Source organism: Coenobita brevimanus, chromosome 76 (genome assembly GCF_032717465.1).
Source record: "Coenobita brevimanus isolate Jiangsu-jjx chromosome 76, ASM3271746v2, whole genome shotgun sequence".
NCBI lineage: Eukaryota > Metazoa > Arthropoda > Malacostraca > Decapoda > Coenobitidae > Coenobita > Coenobita brevimanus.
Window position 1 is genome coordinate 25243825 of NC_137029.1, and position 21794 is coordinate 25265618.

The following is a 21794-nucleotide window of genomic DNA, read 5'->3' on the forward strand; positions in this document are numbered from 1 at the left end:
ACACAGGTATGTTTTAAGTGTTCCCTAATACTACTTAAGTGATAGTAGAAGAGAAAATGGTCTTATCGTACGGCGGTGTAAGTATGCTGCTATCAGACTAGGTAGGAATGAAAGTGATAGAAAGGAAATAGAGAATACCGATATTGCGTTTTTGTGTGTGTGTGTCTGTAGTGGAATGATACCGAGGTAGGGTAAATAAAAGGGAATGATCTTATGGACTGATATCAAGGCAGGTTAATTAAAAAGGATTGATCGTGTAGTGGAATGATATTAAAGTAGGGTTATGAAGAGAATGATCTTGTGGAATGATATAAAAGTAGGGTAATGAAGAAAATGGTCTTGTGAAATGATATTAAGGTAGTTAAAAGGGAATGATATTGTGGAATTATATTTAGGTAGGGTAAGTAAAAGGGAATGATATTGTGGAATGATATTAAGGTAAGCTGGGGAATGATTTTATGGTAAGGCAGCACTTCGGGTTAGGTACTTGTGAAGAGAATAGTAAGATTATGATAGTGGAAGAATTAGAGGTTATTTGTCATTAGTAGGTAGTAAAACAGGTAGAAAGCAACATTACTGGCTGTCGATAGGGCTGCTGCTGTCAGGTTAGGGGCCATATCGTAGGTGACAGAGCCTTCGTAACACCACTTACTGAGCTATTTATTTTGCATGGTACAGAGGCTCACTATGCTGTTAACAGAAAGTAAAAATGACGTACACAGGAACACCGCTATATATCATGGTGTAGAGTAATGTGCATAATAAGTGGCTTAGAAAAATGTGCTAAGAAATATCCTGTGCCACCTGAAAACAGCCAAAGGTACAGTCGCCTTCACTTCTAAGTACTGCAGAAGGTGGTGTGTTGGGTATTTAATGTTGCACCTGTGTATTTGTTTGCGTCTTTCGTCTTTGTGTATTTGTTTGCGTATTTCGTCTCTATATGTTTGGTCCCTGTATTTGTTTTCGTCTTTTGTCTCCATTTGCGTCTTTTGTTTCCGTGTATCTGTTTGCGTCTTTCGTCTCTGTGTATTTGCGTCTTTCGTCTCTGTATTTGTTTGCGTCTTCTGTCCCTGTATTTGCTTCCTTCGTCTGTGTATTTGTTTGTCTTTCGTCTCTATAGCCTATTTATTTACGCTTTTCGTCTCTGTGTATTTGTGTCTTTCCGTCTCTGCGTGTATGTTTGAGTCTTTCGTCGCTGTGTATTTTCCTCCTTTCGTCTGTGTGTATTTGTTTGTGTCTTTCGTCTCTGTGTGTTTGTTTGCTTCTTTTCTTCTCTGTATATATATTTTTTTGCATCATTCGTCTTTAGAGTAACCCTAATAATGGCGTCATTCCAATGCATAAACAGATACATTAGTGCCCCCTCCCCCCCAAAAAAAAAAAAAAAAATCCTCCAACACGCCATCCCATGTACTGTACAGTACTACGGTGCCTTTAAGTGGAGGCGGTTGTACAAATGAAGGGGACGGTAAGACGCAGTAAATCTTCGCAAATCATGAACCGGGCTGTTTCACGAACGGGGTGTAACATATGTATTCTTCACTATGAGACTTTTTTAATTAGGGGGTCTTCAAAAACCTGAATGTAAATGTTTGGTGATAGGTAGAATAATGCGTTCAGCCCGAAAGTGCAGTTTTTATTTTATTGTTTTTACCACTGGACAATACAAGTTTTTTTTTTTTTTTTCCCCAGCTTAAGTGTTTTTAAATTGGGTGGGTTAGATAGCCTACTGCCTACATTTCCCCCCCTCAGTACTTGGGGATTTGTGTAAGTTTTATAAGATCGATTGAGCAAGCAAGAATTAACCACAGTAAATATGCAGTTGTGGTGAAAGAAAATAAATACCTCTTCGTGGTGAATGTGCTTAATGTGGTAGATAACAGGCGGTATCAGTCACCTCAAAGTCTATCTGTGTGAAAGTCAAATCAGAATTGTAGTTATCAGTGAATCACCTGTAACACCCTCTGTATATCACCTCCTCCCCCTCTCTCTCTCTCTCTCTCTCTCTCTCTCTCTCTCTCTCTCGCCCACACCTCCCATCTTCAAGTCCCCTCTTCCACCTACCTTTCTTCCTTTCACCATCTTCCCCACCCCCCCTCTCTCCTCATCTCCTCCTTCCCCTATAACGTCCCCTCTCCCCTCTTCATTTGCCTTCTCTTCCCACCTACCACATCTCTCACCTCTTTCTTCCCTCACAATACCTTCTGTAGACTAGTTAGTTGATGGGACTAGTAACTAAGAGGACTCATTTCTACTTCAGAACTAAAGCTCATTCAAATTAATGGAACTACGACTTGGTATTCAAGTTGTGAGGGTATCCCAATTTTGTCAGATGAAAATGAAGATATGTTTTTGTAAATATGCAAGAGGAAGGGGTGGGTCACTTCGATCAGGATAAGCACCAAGGAGGGTTAGGTGAATTCTGCTTACATCCATGTGTAAAGTTCGCCAACACTCCTCAGCTAGCAGTGTCCTATCTTCCATACTTTCCACTGCTCCCCAAACAACAGAAAGTAGCTTTCTTTTCATACTTTTCTAATGTGTCACATAGAAATAGTTCATGTAACACCCTCCACTAGAGTCGGCGCACTTTTGCTCACTCATGGGTATACCTCATTTTTTTCCATGATGTGTGCCATTTTCCATGTGTAGCTCAATTTTCCACCGTAATTCTTTATTTCCCCTCCTGCAGGACTTGGTGTGATGACGTCATAGTGTTCGCGGGGCAACATGAACCCTGGTGGCGACAAGACGGAGGGCCAGTCAGCCACCGCCTCCCACTCCCTCGTCCCCGCCTCCCCCTCCTTCGTCCCCTCCGCACCCATTGCCGAGGAGGAGGATGTTGGGGGCACGACTCCTGGCTCCCCAACTCCCCCAACCACCTCCCCTAACCGACCTGCCCCTGTCCTGAGCGCCTCTCCTCTCACCATTGATACTATCGATGCCCCTGCCTACACTGACAACGTCGATGCCTACACCTACGGACCCAGCGCCCCAGACCTGCCGCCTTTCTCCCCAGACCTTGGTCCCCCTCCGCGCCCCCACACGGACGCCCCTCCCGTCGTGCCCGCCAGAGTGAGGGAGGTCCGTGTGGGCGTGAATTTGGTCCGTGCAGCCCGTCGTCTCCTGTCCTTCCTAGCACAAGTGGACGCCAACCCAGCTCTCTACAAAGGCCCGCTTGTCACACAGGCCCTCCGTAGGTCAGCACTTTAACACTTTATTTTTTACTAAGGTAGGGTGCATTTTATTCCACTTTGGAGAGCTGGAAAGGTTTGATACAGCATTTACCAGCCCCACCACCACTTCAAACTTTTATTCTTGTTACTGCCTGATGCATTTCTTCAGATTTTTTAGATATTTTTCGAACTGCAAGGGTTTGATATTATATTCACCAACCTTTCCATCACTTTAACCTTATAGTCTTGTTACTGGTTGACTCATTTATTCGGGTTAGGAACTTCCAGCTGAAGGGGTTTGATATTACGTTCAACCCCTCCATCATAAAGCCTTTGTTCATGGTACTGCAGCACACATTTGTTCAACGTAGGTGTGACTTATTAAGACTGGAAGGTTTTGATATAGCACTCACCATTGCCTTCACAACAAAGGCAGTATCATAAACTGAATAAACTGTTTTTTTTTTTTTTTTTTTTTATGCGAGGAAGAAGGAACCAAAGGCCATGAGCCCGCAGTAACAGTTCCCTCCAAGAGAAAAACAAAATACAATAGAGAGCCAAATTCAAGATCCAGCCACTAGCTCTCGAAAACACGTTTGCACCTTTACACTTATAAGAATTGTGACACTCCTCATCTGCAGTTGACAACATACTAAACAATATAATCATGCATCACAGCATCTCTATAGATCGTAGTTTCTCGATTCAGAAATATGAGCTGGTTGTGGATAACGACAGTCTTATAATTTTGACCCCTGCCCGCTCATTCCAGACATGTAAAGCGAGAGTGACCATTCCCTCGCACGAACAAAATACAAATGACTTCCCGGGGCTGAAGAGATTAGTGGTTATCTCTTTGCCATGCCACCTAATACCGTAGGTCTACCTCAGAAAGTCGCACTGAAAAGACCCCTCTTTTCGTTTACACCGCAAAGGATCGCTTTTTACCCATGTCCTCACTTTACTTTACCTCACCTCACCTCTCTTCATTTCACTTCATCTTGCTTCACTTTACTACACTTTATCACACCTAATTTCACTTCACTTCACCTCACCTCACCTCATCTCACTTCCCACTTCTCACCTCCTCCTACACCGCTTCGTGCCACATCCCTCCCATCTCCCCTTACATAACCACCCTTTCCTTTATCTAATCTCCCTTCTCAACCCTCTCCCTAATTAACTCCAGCCTGTCTGCGTCACGGCATTTCATAGTCATGGCATTTATTAGTGCTATGTTAGGGCATTTATTAGTACGATGTTAGGGCACTTATTAGTACGATGTCAGGGCATTTATTAGTACGATGTTTTGGCATTTATTAGTGTCAAGGCATTTAGTACTACAGTGTCACGGCATTTAGTACTACAGTGTCACGGCATTAGTACGGTGTCATGGCATTTATAGATACGATGTCATGGTATTATTAGTAAACTGGCATTTATTACGGTGTCACTTACTGCACTTATCATAAGACTGATAAGCTTCCAGTTTGTGTCATTTGTGTAACCCGTGATGAGAATAAAGTGTGTTTGGTTTCTTCCTTGCTGCTGAAAACATTGTAAGAGCGTGCACATCATCATCATCATCATCATCATCATTATTATTATTATTATTATTTTTATATTAATAATAATAATTATTTTTATTATTATTGTTATCCAGACCTCTTTTCCCACGTATGGGGTGAGGCGAGGACATATCGGACAGAAACATACGGTATGACGGACAAGATGAAACAGAATCTTAGACGGGGGAGGTGTCCTCGCGTAGATTTCTTCAATCCGATAACGTACTTTTCATTTTAGTCTTGCTATTTCGAGATATTTTCTTATTCAGCTGGTGAGCGATATTTTGACTTGGGGAGGTTAGATAAAGCCTTCATTTACCCCTTCACTAACCTCACTACATGGTCTCTTCGAAGCTGTAAGCAATCGTTTGGAGGTAGCAGGAATAATACAAAAAATGTCACGGAATTGAAGGGATTAAGAGTGCGGGCTAGTGAAGGGGTTAAGAGTGCGGGCTAGTGAAGGGTTTAAAAGTGCGGACACAATTTCACCAGACATGTGATAGACCAAACGATACGAAGTTCAGTGTTCCGTTCAAGGTTCAGACTCTTTTGTTGGATCATTAATCCTGTTTTCGTCATGTCGATCACTAATGTTGAACCCCTCAACTTCGCATCCAGGCTAACTGCATCAGATTATTCATGGTTGTTCTACGAATGACGCATTATTTTGGATTCGCATGCACTTGCCCCCTCAGTTTTAAGAATGGGGTCTTCCTCTCCTCCTCCCATCTACATCAGTTTCGTATACTCTCTTGGTCAGTCTGTAGTTTTCGTCCCCCTCTCGTTCTTGGTATCCTTTTCTATCTCGTTTTCGATCTCCCTCTCGTTGTCGATATCCCTCTCCTCGTCTTTGGTCCCATCCACGTTACTCCTTACTTTCGTAGCCAGCCGTAGGCTATTGTTCTCGGTCGCCCTATCCCTCTTACACCCACCCATCTCACTCCTGTGCTTTCCTAGTCAGTCTCTTTATCACGTTCTCCCCTATCCCTTCACACATCCACTTCACTCACTTTCTCCTCCTCCTCCTCCTCCTCCTCCTCCTTCTCCTCCTCCTCCTTCTCCTCCTCCTTCTCCTCCTCCTCCTTCTCCTCCTCCTCAGTACGATACTCCTTCTCCTCCTCAGTACCATACTCCTTTAATCCCTCTCCCTGCTCGTACTCAATTTTGCTTGCTTTGTCTTTCCACGTACGCACATTCTCTCTTAGTCAGTATCTCACTTCATTCAGCTACACGATTGTAGGCAGGAATAATGCCAAGATGATTCGCCTTAACATTCAGTCTCCGGCTTACTTTAAAATAATAGTACCATACCAGACATACTGATACTTCAGTGGTAATCGCTCCAGCCCAGGGACCTTATATTTTATTCTTGCTATCCTTGGACGATTTTATTCAGCATAGGAGAGACTTTTCAGACTGTATGGGTTAGATATAGCCTACATAAATCCATCATAAATAAAGTGTTCTGACAAGTTTTAAAATATGTTTCGGAGGTAGCAGAACCAAGCTTGTCATCGTAGTGAAAGAGTTGACAGATATATTGGGTAGGACATGGGCCAGCATGTCATGTCATAAAATACCGGTGGCTACTAATTAAAGAAATATAAGGAGAACATTATTTTCATTTATGCGATGAGACTGAGGTATATTTTGTCATAGTCCGGCTGGTCTGTAATTAGCCCTCTTAATATGATGTCTTTTTTATTCTTACCACTACAAGACGATATTACTTAATCATGGAGACTTCTTACATTGACGGGGTAAATGGAAGCTCCATCTAACCACTCCTGTTCGAAAATCACTAATAAACTGAAGAATTCTGTGTGGCAGTAGTAAGAATAAACTAAGAAGAGTAATCACTGGGTGCATAGTGTTAAGAAAAGTGAATAAACTGAGCATAATCCTTATTATTGTGGGGCAAAATTTGACATAACGATATATATTACTGTGTTTGTCACTTAAGACATCTTCGCCCTTTTATATTTTTGCTGTCATTAAGAAACCAAGTGGTGTTTAAAATACTGTAATCACTAGGAAACTACAAGACAAATACAACTGAACCCTGGTAGTACAGAGGCGTGAAGAGATACAGTGTGATATAAAGTGAGTGCATAAACTTTCGTGTATGATGACATTTATTTTATTCTTCTTGTTACCATACATTTTTATTCATATCAGAAATAACTTTTCGAACTGGAAGGGGTTATAATTGGCCTTCCTTGACCCCTTCACTCCTAGATGTCCTTCATGAAAATCGTTTAGTGATAAGAAGAGTACGAGTACAACGCAAAATACGTCATCGTATTAGAGTAACGTATCACTATGATCTCGCCACAATTAAGAGGTTGTTGCAGACCACTTAGCTAAATACGCAATGACCAAGAAACTTGCAACTTTTGCTCATGCTGTACAATGCCCCACTCGGTGTATCGTGCACTTCAACAGTACACTTTCATATATAAGCAAATGTACAAAAGTTAGACCAATATATTTTGTCACATAAGGTGCTTGATGAAGAAAAGACGGCCTCATTTTCTAGCTTATTCAGAAATACACAGATTGGTAGGAATTAGTCCAAGTTTCGGCAGTGTGCACCAGATTTGTTTTGCCTGTGTGGGGCCAAAGATAATAGTGTATATACAGCCAGGGACACAAATTTACCTGCTGTTCCATTTCATCTGCTTCACATTGGGGCGTCTGTCATACACTTCCCTGACGCAACGTATCGAAAAGAATATGTATTGAAGGTGATCCATTACGACAGGTGGTAATATTGGGTGGAAGAGAGAGACAAGTTAGAGTTTGAATTGTTTATTTTCTCTTCGGTTCGGGCTACACAGAACCCATCTTCAGGGAGGCTCTGAATGTGAGTTCTGTGTAGCCCGAAACGTTAAAGAAAATAAAGAATTCAAGCTCTAACCTGCGTCTGTCTCCCACCTAACATTTCCGGTCCTCTATGAGCCGACAAATATACCAAACCTCTCGCCTTGGAAATACAAGCCAGCAGAGGAAAGTGAGGGATATAAGAAAGGAAATATTACGCGACCATTTTGTCCAAGACTGTAATAGGACGGAAAATGAGTGTGTATACGTTGGAAAATAAGAGTGTGATTACAGTATGTGACGAAAACTAGACGTGTGTTTGCGATGGAAGATAATAATGTATATACAACGTAAGGTTAAAGATGATGTAGCTGCAGAAGGTCGGAAATTAAGTTAATTTATAGTATGACGGAAGATAATGTTAAAGATAAGGGTGATATCTGTATGACTGGCAATTATGTATATGAAGGTTGTCATACGTGATAATTATGTCCATGTCCTCTAGATAAAGACACAATGAACCCTGTTATCTGGTAATCATTTTTTTTTTTTTTTTTTTGTCCGCTTGTTTCGTATTGTTTTTGTTACGCCATAGTTGTGAAAATAACAAGGCGTAGTGGAGAAATAAGGTAGTTTTTTCGGTTTAATGTTCAGTCTGTTAAACCTTTAATTCTGAGGACATGTTTTTATACTTAATGCTTGCTTACACTAAATTATTTTATTCGTCTTAGCGACGGATAGTGTAGTGGAGGTTGATGAAAAGTTGTCCAATATTTAGCTTGGCCAGTTTGAAAAGTTTCTCCACAGCAAAATAAAATTGCCTGAAAGTAAAAGCAGAATATAGAAGACGTCATTGGAGTGAAATGGTTATACCCTTCGTTTGGAGAGGTCTGCCCTAAGCTGAGTAAAATCATTGGGTATTAGGAAGAACAGGTAAAGAAAAAAGAAAGGTTTTGGAGGGATTTACAGGAGAGGTGTCCCTAAAGCTAAATGAAAGTGGCTCCAGGGACCGTATTCTCGTCGGTTAAGGAAGCTCCCTAACACCTTTTCCTTAGCGACTTATATTACTTATTACACTTTATTTTCCTCTCTTTCGTCGTGTTACTTAAATCATTGTACTATCGCCATACCCTCCATAGATAACGTACAAAAGGATATTAACCAGTCTGATCCAAAAATAAATCACATAGGAAAAGGTGCTAGGGAGTCTCCTTAACTGACGAGAATACGGCATCTGAAGCGTTAACGGAAGCGGTTATATATTTTAGAGAGAATTAGAGATTACACAAGTTATAGGAGAAAATTATATTCCTTTAGGTATATAAGAGCGTGAGACACTGATGATAAAATTACTGTGGAAGTGACTCTAAATATGGAAAAGACCAAATGATGCCACACGTAATGCAAGTAAATTAGAGATGACGATTATGAATAGAGTGAGAGTAGCGATTCCGTGGAGAGATTTTGTGTGTGTGTGTGTGTGTGTGTGTGTGTGTGTGTGTGTGTGTGTGTGTGTGTGTGTGTGTGTGTGTGTGTGTGTGTGTGTTTCTACCCTGGATATAAACTTTACCGTCCGTTCCCCGTGGCCAGCAGTTCTTTATCGTGCCATATTCTTTCTCATGTCATCATCTGTGCGCTAATATCAGCCGTCCATTTTGAATACATGCCAGGGCTGTCTCATTCAGGACTGGTATGATAGTATTAGCGGTGCATTTTATTTTATTTGTTTCCCATTTTTACATTTCGGTGGATCTTTGGAAGGTCAGTAAAATCTGTTGTAACAAACTTCAAATCAGCTTTATTTCCTTCCCCATACCTAGGATCGATGAGGCGGCATTTCAGACAGCAGATTACTTCAGACATCACCTTCCCTCAGAGATGAGAATTATACACTGAACACAGAAACGCTCGTATGATAAACAGAAGTACCATGCTGCTTTTACGCCAACATGGTCTAAAATTGCCATCACTCCAACTTAAAAAATCTGAACTGCACAAATACATTATCACAAGAATACGATGCTGTGAAAAGGATATGGAGCCGTAATATTGTCCTTTTCTGCCACTGACGTATGTGAAATAAGTTGGAAATTTTCGAAAGTCTAGGCCAAGTTAAGTAAAAACTGTAATAATATTATCGTGCTTTTGCTGAAATCGATAACATTGTATTTGCTTAAAATATATTTGTGCATTTCAGTAAATTTACGGGAATGCTTTTGATACCACGGGATTAAGCCCCTCTATTATATATTCGATTTGTTTCCGGGTTATGTTATGTGCTTATGCAAATAATTATATATCATACACAATCACCGTATTTCACAGTACGGCGTCCTATTATTGAATCTGAATAATATTTATGGTCATACATTTACAGTATTGTATCGTACTGCCTTCCATTAATGAATCCGAATACACACTGTATTGTATCATATTTTGTATTGTATTGCTTCCCATTAGTGAATCCGGATACACAGTCACCGTATTGTATCGTATTGCTTCCCATTATTGAATCCATATTAAATAATCATACACAGTCAACTTTTCTTACCGTACGGAGACTCATTATTGAATCCGCTCTACCTGATTTTTTTTTTTTTAAATCTTTCGGTACGACCTTTGATTTGATTCATGCTACCACCAGAGAGTTATTTTCAACAGGAAGGCGTCTTGTAGTGAATGGAGGCCATATCGAATACCTCCAGTTGGAAGGGTTTTTCTTGAACTGAATAAAGTCATCTGGAGGTATCCGCATCGAATTATAATGAAGTATAACCTCTAATAGCGATTATTGTCACTTTAGATCATGTAGACACACTGTCTAATATTATATGGTCCAACGTCAAACGATCTTATTAAGTAGAGCAAAACAGATAGTCTAAATGTTGAGACTTTTTATTTTACATCCCCTGCCATCCAAGGATTGACCTCTGATGAACGAAATCGTCTGTCGCTAGCCTGATTAAAAGCTCTAGGTGCGTCGAATGTCCGTGAAAGGGTTTGGTACGAGAGGATGAAAGGTAACTGAAGTTGCAGAAGACAGGGTGGCCTGTAAATAACGTCCCTCTAGAAACTCACCTGGCAGTATCTTATGTGTTGCGGGGACCACTTAGTCGGCTAGTAAGGCGTGGTTGTGGTATTGGGGATGGGAAATGAGTAATGAAGCAGGGTAGATAATGATAACTGACTGAGCCGTTTCCACCACAACACACGAGAAATCGCCTGACGGAGTGGTGTTGATATTATATATGTGAGCCATCTTGCATTTTGCTGACTGCGATTTCTGTATGAGGTTAAGGTCACATTGTTAACCCCTAGGATTTTTTTTCTCCCAAAATGATAACAATCTCTCTCCATCCCGTTTAGATTTCATCTCTCTTCTCTTCCGCCCACCTGACTTTCATACTATATAGTTGTGAAGGGGCTAATGAAGGCTGTACATAACCCCTCCATTTAAAAAGTCACTCCAAATCTGAAAATCTTCAGGAGACAGGAGTAATGAATTTAAAAATGTCACTGGACTCAGGGGACCAATAATCTGTGTTAATTTACATCATAAGTTACAGGCACATCGATATTTTTACTCATAAACCTGTACAGCCTTCCTGCTTCGTTATTTGTTTACATTTCAGGTTATGGCCACAAGTGTTTGTTTACACCGTTAAGACTGGGCACATAGCTTAGGGTTTAGGTTGTAAGGTATGCACACTTAAGCTAAAATATGATAGGTGTACATCGCAAGGCTTATTTACATCCCCAGGTACGAGTATTGCTGGCTGCCTTTAGCGAGTAGCAACGAGTGTGTAGGAGCGGCGCCCCCCCTTGACGTGCACTGGGTATGGCTGGTGCACATGCTGGCCCCACAACACTACCACCAGGATTGTGTTGCTGTGGCAGGAGCATCACCACCACACTCTCTCATGACCGCCAAGGTAACTTGTCTAGATTAGCATTCCAAGCCGCATTGTATTCTGGATGATTTCGGAGATTTCATAGCTGCTCTTCCTCAGCGATTTATTTTTTGTATTACATTATAGCATTGCAAGAGGATATTGAGAAGCATAATGCAGAATAAATCATTATGGAAGAGCTCCTACGAAATCTCTAAAGCCGCTACAATGGGACCCTTTGTCTCTTAATGGGTGAGATTTGTATACATCTGACTTCTGAACTGCCTTTTATTACTGACTGGGGCAAAAGAAACCTTGTCACTGTTAAAGTCTCAGGAACTCAGTTTCCCCGTCTTATAACTCTACACAGTCTTCCCCATGGCTATCCTGTTACGCTCAACAACACATAACTCGGTCCTTCGTCTCTGTATTCTTGATGCCTCTTTTTCGTTATCTGTCTTGTACAAATCATATTACCTGAACTTCTTTAGCAAAAACGGCATCACAGAGTTTGGGTGTGTCTAGTCAACTTTGTGCATTATTTACATCCATACTGTTGTTCATTTGTACAAGGACCTTTTTCACCTTTATGTCGAGTATAACTCACATTTGTGAGGGGGAACTGAACACACAGAACACTTCTAAACAGGGTGGAGTCAAAGCTTTTCATCAGCTCTCCATTTATCACTGACTCCTTTGCAGCGATAGTGCCACTCTCTTGTCATCTATCAAACCTGCATTGGTCACAGTCAGAACTCTCTCCTTATACTCCTACTCCATTACGGCGGACACGCAGCACCCATCTAGCTACAGTCTTACCTCGTTTTACTATTGAACCTACAGTCAGTCTTTCGTATATGCAGTTGGAATGCTCTGGAGCAGTTTTGGTCAGTATATCATTCCCACTCCCCATGATCTATCTTTTAAAATGTTGTGTGCCCAAGCATTTCAGAATTTAAGAAAGCTGAATTTGCCTTTCCCTTTTAGTTTTCTGTGGATGGGACTGGAATTTTTAGACTCTCAACTTTTATTTTTGTACGTAAAAAAGCCCCCCCTCTTTTTTTTTTTTTTTTTTTTTTTTTTTTTAAATATCATCAAGAAGTACGTGATGGAGATTAAAAAGACTCTTCTACTTCGTTTCCGATTGAGTTATTTACTAAGGAATTTAGATTAACTATTTCCTATCCTCACAAATGTTGTAAAATTGATATTCATTTGGGGATGGCACACACACCTCCGTCCTTGAAGTTTTAACACACACACACACACACACACACACACACACACACACACTCTCTCTCTCTCTCTCTCTCTCTCTCTCTCTCTCTCTGTTATTACCAAGGCATTACCCCTCATTACTTACTGTAGGTCCCTATCGATATTTTTACTCATAAACCTGTACTACAGCCTTCCTGCTTCGTTATCCTTGTCTCCGACTCGATAGTTAGGGTAGTAAAAGCCTACCGTGGAACAAGCTGCCTACAGTGTAAAGCCAGCGAGACGTAAATCCCCAAAACGTAAATCCCATGACATGTAAATCCCTTAAACATCATTCCCCAAAAACGTAAATCCCCCAACCGAAATTCCCTAAAACGTTAATCGCCAAAAGCCTAAGTTTTATAATACGCAAATCCTTTAACGTTTACTTATCCAAAAAATTGAATAAATAAATGGCGAACATAAATATTGATAATTTGTTAACTAGACCGTAAACAGTCACTTTCGAAATCCAATGGTGCGATATTCGAAGTCCATCAAGCTTTTCAGAATATTACGCTGGGGTTTCATAATTGCTCAGCTGCGGAGTGGAACGGTATTTTTGTCCGCATCTCTACATCCTCTGAACCCTACATATCCGAAAATGTACATAATTATTTTAAAGCTTGAGTCTCGTAGAACTTTCATCACATAAAGCGTAGATACCGTAAGACGTAGTTGATTGTACTGTACTTAGGGGAGGAATTACAGTGTTCTACCTTGGTATTGTAGGAGGGGAGGATAGTACTAATGTCAGGCAGCACGCAATAGTACCTCACCTTCCCCTTTCCACCTGTCCTCCCTCCTCCCCTCTCCTGCCCATTCTGTCTCCCTTTTTCTCGCTCTCTCCTCCCTTTCACCCCTCACCCATTTCATCCATTCCTTCCTTTCCTTCTGCCCTTCTCTCCCACCCCCTTCTTCCCCTCTCTACTCCCTTTTCTCTCCTGCACCTATCCGTATCTTCCCCCCTTCCTTCTAACATCCCTTATCTCTTCCCCTTTCCTCCTGTCTTCCATTTTCTTCCCCCTCTTTTCTGTCCATGTCCTCCCCATTCACTGCTTCATTTTTCTCCTTCTCTCTTTCACTCCCCCGTTTTCTCACCCCCCCTCTTTCCCCACCCCTCCTTTCTCTTCATGCTCCCTTTTTCTCCACCTTCCTCTATTTTCTTCATCTTCCCTCTCCCCCCTTTTCCCTCCCCTTCTCTTCCTTCTCCCCATCTCCTCTTCCTTGTTGTAACTTCCCCACCCTTTCCTGGTCAGCTATCCTTCCCTTCTCTTGCCTCCTCTTACTTCCATATCTCCCCTCACTTCCTCCTGTCACCTCTTCCTTCTTGACCACCCGCATTTGCTTTCTCCCCCTCATTCCCATTCACCCCTTCCTCGTGGCCTCCCCTACACCTATCTCCTTCCCCCCTTCCCCTTGTGCACTCCTTATCGCCCCCCTCTCTCCTCCATTTCTGCCTCCGTGTTCCTCCTTCCAGGTTGCTTCCCTTCCCTCTCTCTCGCTACCTTCTAACCTCACTCCTCTCTGCTTCCCCCATTCCTTCTACCCCTTCTTATTTCTCTTCACCCTCCATTTCCCGCTCTCCTCTTCTTCCTTCACTCCTCCTCCTCCTTCACTCCTCCTCCTCCTCCTCCTCCTCCTCTGCTCACGCCCTTATCTACCTCCACCCCCACCCCCCGGAGTGCTGTTGTGCAGGTGTCGTGTTTGAAGGTTTTTCCACCAAGACAGAATTCCCCGAACCTGGCTGCTGGTTTTATTTATTTAACTCCTCTTACTCTCGTGTGTAAGGTTGGCGTATCGTGGCTGCTTCTGTTGGTTGTATGTATGTCTGTTTGTCGCTTGTAATGTCAGTGTTTGTAGTACTGAGCCATTTGTTTGCAGTTGTTTATTTAACTTTTTTTTTTACCACCTTTTTCAATTGCCCACATTTATGTAAGTGTGTCTTACTACAATTGTTGGTATTTTTGCCTTGTCTTGGCCACTGACTTGACGACGAAGTAGTTTGTATTTATTTCAGCTAACGTGAAGCGATTTTGCTGTGCTGTGTGGAATTTTAGGCTGCCAAGATTTTTTGAAGCATTACGGTCAACATTTCGAGCGAGAATAAAGAACTTTTTGTTCCAGCCGACGACGCATTAACTTATACAGAAGACAGATTATATTCATCACATCGAAACTTACTACTGGGCAGAAAGTGAGAAATGTGAACGTTGGGGAAAGAGGTAGGGTTCCAAGAGACAGACCGGAAAGGACCGGGGACGAGGTCATAGAGTGTGACCACAGGGATAAGGAACTGAATAGGGAGATTGCCAGAGATCGAGCAGCGTGGAAAGCCGTCATTAGGTGACCAAGGCCGACGCATGCAAGCTTGTTGGAGCCTTTACAAATAATACACACAACACACATTGAAACGTACTGCTGGACAGATTATATTCATCACATCAAAACATACTGCCGTTAGATCCCCCCCCCTCCCATATTTTTTCCCCCAATTTCTTATATATAATTATCGAGACCCTTTCCCTCCTACACTGTGCAAATAAAATCGCCCTGAGGCACCAAAAGACGTCATTGTAGGGAAGGGTAAAATTTGCGTAGGTTATACTTTTAGCAATTTCAAGCCACCACGGTTTTACCTCACGTGTGTGTATTGATCTGCCACCTGCTGACGAGATAAACCTTCCTCCCCTGTGTTTATGTTTACGCCCTGTTTACATGCTACACGTGTACATCAACGCGCTTGCATGGTCATAATTTTTACATACTTACACAGACACATGCATATCTAGTCTAATTTATTATGCATACCTACATACATTATACTGACATACATACATATTAGTCTTCATTTTTACATATACGCGCATACCTGGTTATCATTCATTTACATACATACATTTATACGTACGTACATATACATACATACATATACAGATAAATACAGCACATAGTCATCATTGTATGTGGGTGGCGCATTCAGTCGATTTAAGGACCTTTTCAGTTAATCATGTAACCTTGACCAAGAATATCAGCTTGAACCTCTCCAGTTACAGTATAAATTCCAGATACGCATTTCAAGTGTACATTCGTGGCATTTAATTTATTCCAAGTACATAGTTCAAGTATACATTCGTGGCATTTAATTTATTCAAGGTACATATTTCACGTATACATCCGTGGCATTAGTTAATCCAGGTACACATTTCTCGTATACATTCGTGGCATTTAATTTATTCCAGGTACACTTTTCAAGTATACATTCCTGGCATTTAATTTATTCCAGGTACACATTTCAGGTATACATTCCTGGCATTTAATTTATTTCAGGAACACCCACAAAAAAAAAATAATAATCGTTACCCTTGTGGTGTGATACAATATGACATAAGGACCAAGGGTTCTGAACTACTACCAGTACCAGATGAACACAGTTTCACTTTTACAAATCATTTGAGAGTTCATCGCACCCAGAGGTAACGATAATTTTTTTGGTGGGTGTACACATTCCAAGTATACGTGGCATTCAGTTTATTCCAGATACACATTTCACGTATACATTCATGCCATTTAATTTATTCACCGCCTAAAAACCCGGCTACGCGTGATTGTGTGTTTTATTCATCCTGTGCTGACCAAGAATTTCACCTTTTATCTTGTGAAATATGGATTCCAGGATCAATAAATCGAACGGTGATTGTACGCTTTCGGCTTAAAGCACAACATTTTAAAAGTCCACTTATTCATTTACTGGTATCCGTGACCAAGAGCAGTATTCTTGTGCGTATTAGAAGCTCCCTAGCATCTCGAAAGTTTTCTTTTCTTTTTTACATTAAGAAGAAAGATCCCAAGATTGATAGCCTGCAGAATTTTACCTTTTCATAGAGAGAGAGAGAAAGGGGTGGGGGAGACCTTGGTCCTGTTAATTTCTGTATTGTTTGAGATACCAGAGGTTATAGGTAGGGAAAATGAGAGAAAGAAGACGTTTGCATACAGGAAAAACTCAGGTACCTATAAACTCTTTTTTTTAAGTTGGACAGAAAAGCTTTGAGTATAATTAGACGGGTGCTGCGTACTTTTAAGAATCCAGCAGTGAGTGAAAAGCAGGAGAGGCGGACGGACTTCTGTATTTGACTGTACAGTAAACTCCCAGTGTTAGAATTCTAATTTATTCATTCACACCCAAGTTACTCAGAGTCATACAACGCGTCTGTATTTGTTTGTGCTTAGGCACGTTTTTCAGCGCCATAAACTAGGGACGCTTTTTTTTTTTTCTATCACCGGACGATTGTATTGACTTTAGGACAAGCGTTTTCAGACTGGAGTGGTTAGTTACAATCTTCATTGACCCCGTCACTTATACGAATAGAATGCGCTCTCAGGCAGAGTAAAATAATCTACTAGCCGAAAGAACAGAATAAAATTACGTCCTCGGGTTGAAGGGATTAAAGTGATCCTTGTCATTTGAAGTTTTTTTTGGAGAGTCTCATGCATTAAATAAAACCATTCTTCCAGAGTTACTGGTTGTCATGCAAGCGAATATTTTACTCGTGTACACCTCTCCAACAACTTCAACTTGCACTATACCTTGCATGTGAAGTTAATCTAGACTCGTGGTTCAGCAAATCGATTTTTTAATCAAAGTTACTGATAATCGTACAAACTGTAATTAATCCATATGGTCCTTCCTCAAAACTTTACACTGTACCGTATCTTCCCACATGAAGTTCTTAATTCCTGGTGCAATAAGTCGTGCTGCACTTGTTTATTTTCGCTTTATGTCTTTCCAACATTTAATTTATCAACCACCTAGCTTCTTGTTATCATACATACACGTTTTTTGTCCATGCATTCTGCTCCAAGAACTTTATAGTCTGTCCGCTGCTTAGTCGTTCGACGTTTATCTATGCCCCGTGTGCAGTATATAAACAGCTTTTGTAAAGTTAGCGGTAGTCTCATATTTTTATCCACGTATTTCTCTCCCGTCATGTATCGTGTCATTTGAGCTTATCCAGGTGTCTGATGCATTAAATCAAACTGTTCTCGTAGAGATGCTGGTTGCCGCACAGGCTTTATTTATTTATTTATTTTGTTTATTTCCATCCACGTATTCCATTCTAAGAACTTTACCCTGTCCTGTACCTTGTATGAAGTGTCATCATGGTTCCGGGTGCATTAAAACTGTTCATATAAGTTTTGGTACTCATACAAGCCTCATATTCTTACCGTTCATTCCTTCCACGTAATTCCTATCTGAAAACGTTACCCTGTCCTGTACCTTGCCATTTGAAGTTTATAATGATTTAATCGTTATAATAAATCAAACCGTTCACGAAAGGTAACTATACCCCTTTTACTCTAACTTGGCCTAAAACTGTCATCTCTCCATCTTGAATGCTGAGGTGTAAGAACAGAGTGACACTAGATTTTTGTGATAGTCACAAAAAAGTGTCGTAAAGTGTGGAGAATGGTAGCATTGTCTATTTCTACCACAGGGCTACGTGAAATAAGCTGCAAAAGGTCAAGTTAGAGTACGAGTATAAACAGTATAACAGCCGTTCAAGTTTTATATTTTTTCCATGTATTCTTCTCCAAAATACTGCCCTGCCCTGCAGCAAGCCTAATTAGGTTCGTGTTGTAGCAAATCAATCCAATCTAGCCAAGTTACTGATACTCATGCAGTAATTTCTTAACGTACTAGCCAAAAACGTTACCTAGTCTAGATTCGTGATGTAGGAACTCAAACGTTCTTGCTCAGTTACTGATAACTATGCAATAATTTCTTCACTTACTCCACTCCAAGAACCTTGCCCTGTCCTGTACCTTGGCCCGTATTCTCGTTGAATAAAGAAGCTCCTTTACCTTATTACCCATTCCTTACTGGTTTAGTCCTTCATGTGCCATGTTAATTATTGTTTTTTGTCTTCTTTAGGCAGTGTATGCCGATAATTACACAGGATGATACAAGACTAGTTTGGTGTAACACGCAAAACAAATCACTAAGGTAGAGGTGTTAGTAAGTTTCACCAGATCCCTAAGGAAGATGTGTTAGTAAACTTCCTCACCGTACGAGAATACTGGCCCTTGTCGTATGAAGTTTATTAGAATTCCTGCTGCTATAAATCGAGCAGTTCTCACGCTCTCCCGCCCACCCGCACGCACGGCTGTTGCAAGAGTAACCTCCTTTTGTCACGCACCTGCTTGACTACGGAGCAAAGACCGTATTCTAGGTGGCGTAGATTTCGTAGCACCTCTTCTTCAGCGATTTATTTTCCATTTTACACTTATTATCCTTTTGCTTTGCTTGCATGGAGACTTTTTTTCTTTTCCTTTTATTTTTATTCATTTTGCCGTCTCCATATTGATAGATGGCATAGGAGACTTCTTAACATCTCTTCCTTAGCGGTTTATTTTCTTAGCGATTTATTATGCATGTTACACTTTGATATTTTCTAATGCTGTTTATAAATTTCCAACACAGACCTGTACATTGTTCACCTTAGTGGTAATCCTCGCCTCTATGGATTTTTTTTTTTCATATATTTCCTTTTTTGTTTAATTTTCATTTCTTTTACTCTTATTTCGTTTCCTTTTCCTTCCTTTTTTTTCTTTTTTCGTTTTTCTTGTTCTTTTTTCTTTTTATTGCGTCGTTCTTCAAGACCCCTCCAAAACACGACTTAAACATGTGTGGTACAGGTGCCCGCCCATGACAAGTGTGTACCAACCATGTCAATAAAATGCACGGCCAACAACACTGTATAGAGGTGCAGTGTGCGGAAGAAATCTTTAACCCTTTCAGTCTTTTGAGGTGTATTGTACTCTTTTATTTATTTATTTATTTTTTTTTTTCAGACGATATAATTTCCCTCGGAATAAATTTTTCGATCTGGAGGGGTTAGATGAAGATAATGACTTTTTTTTTTTTTTTTTTGTTCCAGACGATGTTATTTTATTCAAGTATACATTTTCTAACTGGAGAAGTTAGATGAAGATTATGACCTAATTTTTATTTTATTTTCCAGACGACTTTATTTCTCGCATAATGAACTTCTCGAAATGAATCGGCTAGGTGGAGATTCCAAGTTTTTTTTTTTTTTTTTCAAACGATATCTTTTTCACTCAGGATAAAAGTTTTGGGCTGGAGGGGCTAAATGAAGGTTATGACTTTTTTCAGACGATTTTTCCCCTCATAAAAATTTCCAACTGAAGGGATTGAATGTAGGTTAGATGTAGTCTTGAAAAATCCATTCACAGGTAGAGGTTCTTCCAAAGTTAATTAAGATGACCAGGTTGTAGCAGGAATAAATTTACAGCAAACATCATGTGATTCATGGAGTTAAAGAAGAGGCGTTAGGAAGTAGAGAGAGAGAGAGAGAGAGAGAGAGAGAGAATTTCGAACTGGAGGGGCTTAGATATAGCCTTCATTAATCCCTTCAGTATGAGAGATCTTTCTTAAGTTGAATATTATTATCTAGAGGTAGTAAGAAGAGAGAAAATACGTATGGGTTGAAGTGATTAATCTGAGCAGGTGTACCACAGCTTGTACCACGGACTTCTGAGAGAGAGAGAGAGAGAGAGAGAGAGAGAGAGAGAGAGAGAGAGAGAGAGAGAGAGGAATTTGTCTGGGTGTTTCCATGTGATTGTGTCTACTTTTGAGTGAGTGCTAAAATGTGTGTGTGTGTGTGTGAGAGAGAGAGAGAGAGAGAGAGAGAGAGAGAGAGAGAGAGAGAGAGAGAGAGAGATTTAACAATAGAGACTGGGATATGGAGCCGAACCCCACCAGAACTGAAATTATGTATACTGTACGTGATATGAACAAGATTCAAGATGAAAAACGTGTTACTTGAATGTACACTGTCGACCGATTTACGGAACAGATTTACGTCACTGGACTTCTCAAGTACTCTGCAAAAATCAAAATAGAGTGGAGAAAGTGAGCCCTCGGGATATATGTTATTACTTATTTTTTGGACAAATTTGGGTTTGTTTGCTCTGATGAGTATATATGTATATATAATGTGTTATTTGTCAATAAACTAACTGTGCGCGTGTGTGCGTCCGTGTGTGCTTGCAAGAGGGGGAACAGGAAAGTCATTACTATTATAGCTGTTTTTATGAAGTACTGTGCTTTGTCTTTCATCCCAACAAAATGGTTTATGTGAATTTATGACCATTATTATTATTGGTGTTGTTATGTATTGTTCTTCCAGTCATGCCATTTGTTGCGAAATATGACTAAGTCGTCATGATGATGATGATGATGATAATGATGATGATGATGATGATTTTCATTATTATTATTATTATTATTATTATTGCTAATATTATTATTATTGGTCCTCCAGTTATTGCAATTTTTAAGAAACTCATTACTTTCTGGCATTATTATTGTTATTAGTATTAGTATTATATTACTATTACTTTAATACTATTGTTAGTCGCGTTTTCTTTCTTTCTTGTATTTTTTTTTCATGTTTAATTGTGGCAGGCATTTCTACCCTTCAGAATTAACCGATTCCTACCAAGCTTGAACACAATGACCAGCGTATGGCCCAGTTGTGTCCGCAAGGTTTTTGTTGCCAGGCAACTACTCGTTGCCTAGCAACGGCCATAAAACGCATTTTATCATACTATTCACAATTTTGAGATGTAGAAACTGCTAATGGGCTTAGAAAACTCTGACTCCTTTAGGGGTAATCTGGAGGTAATTCCGCATAGGTACTTGCAATTCATTTTTCCGCTCTCTCCTCAAGTTTTCGAGTGGTAACCCTGCTAACATTGGCCTCATTGTCCCTGGCAACCAGTACTAGCTTTCAAAAATGCCCCCCCCCCCCTAGTTTCCCAGTGGCTCAATGGAATTGAATGAAATGCTTATAGACATTGACTAGTACTGCAACATTCTATTGTACACTTATGTGCTACATTGGCCAGGTCAGGGGTCAAAGGTCATCAAATGTGAAAGAGGTGAAAATACCTAAATCATGACTATGCTTGGGCAAAATGCTAAGGCTCCGAAGATTACTAAGGCAGGGCCATGATTCTTGGGTGGAATGTTTCACTGGAGTGCCTCCATACAAAAA

The 21794-nt window shown here is 40.5% G+C and overlaps 1 protein-coding gene across 1 annotated transcript in view; it reads left to right on the forward strand.

Annotated features, from left to right (window-relative positions):
* The window catches only part of LOC145408201 (uncharacterized), a 126815-nt gene that overhangs the window by 14476 nt on the left and 90545 nt on the right, over positions 1 to 21794 (forward strand). Inside the window, exons 2-3 of the mRNA XM_080278956.1 lie at positions 2693 to 3200; positions 11328 to 11499. Coding sequence (XP_080135082.1) covers positions 2731 to 3200; positions 11328 to 11499 — 642 coding nt within the window. The 5' untranslated portion in view covers positions 2693 to 2730. The remainder of the gene's footprint in view (positions 1 to 2692; positions 3201 to 11327; positions 11500 to 21794) is intronic.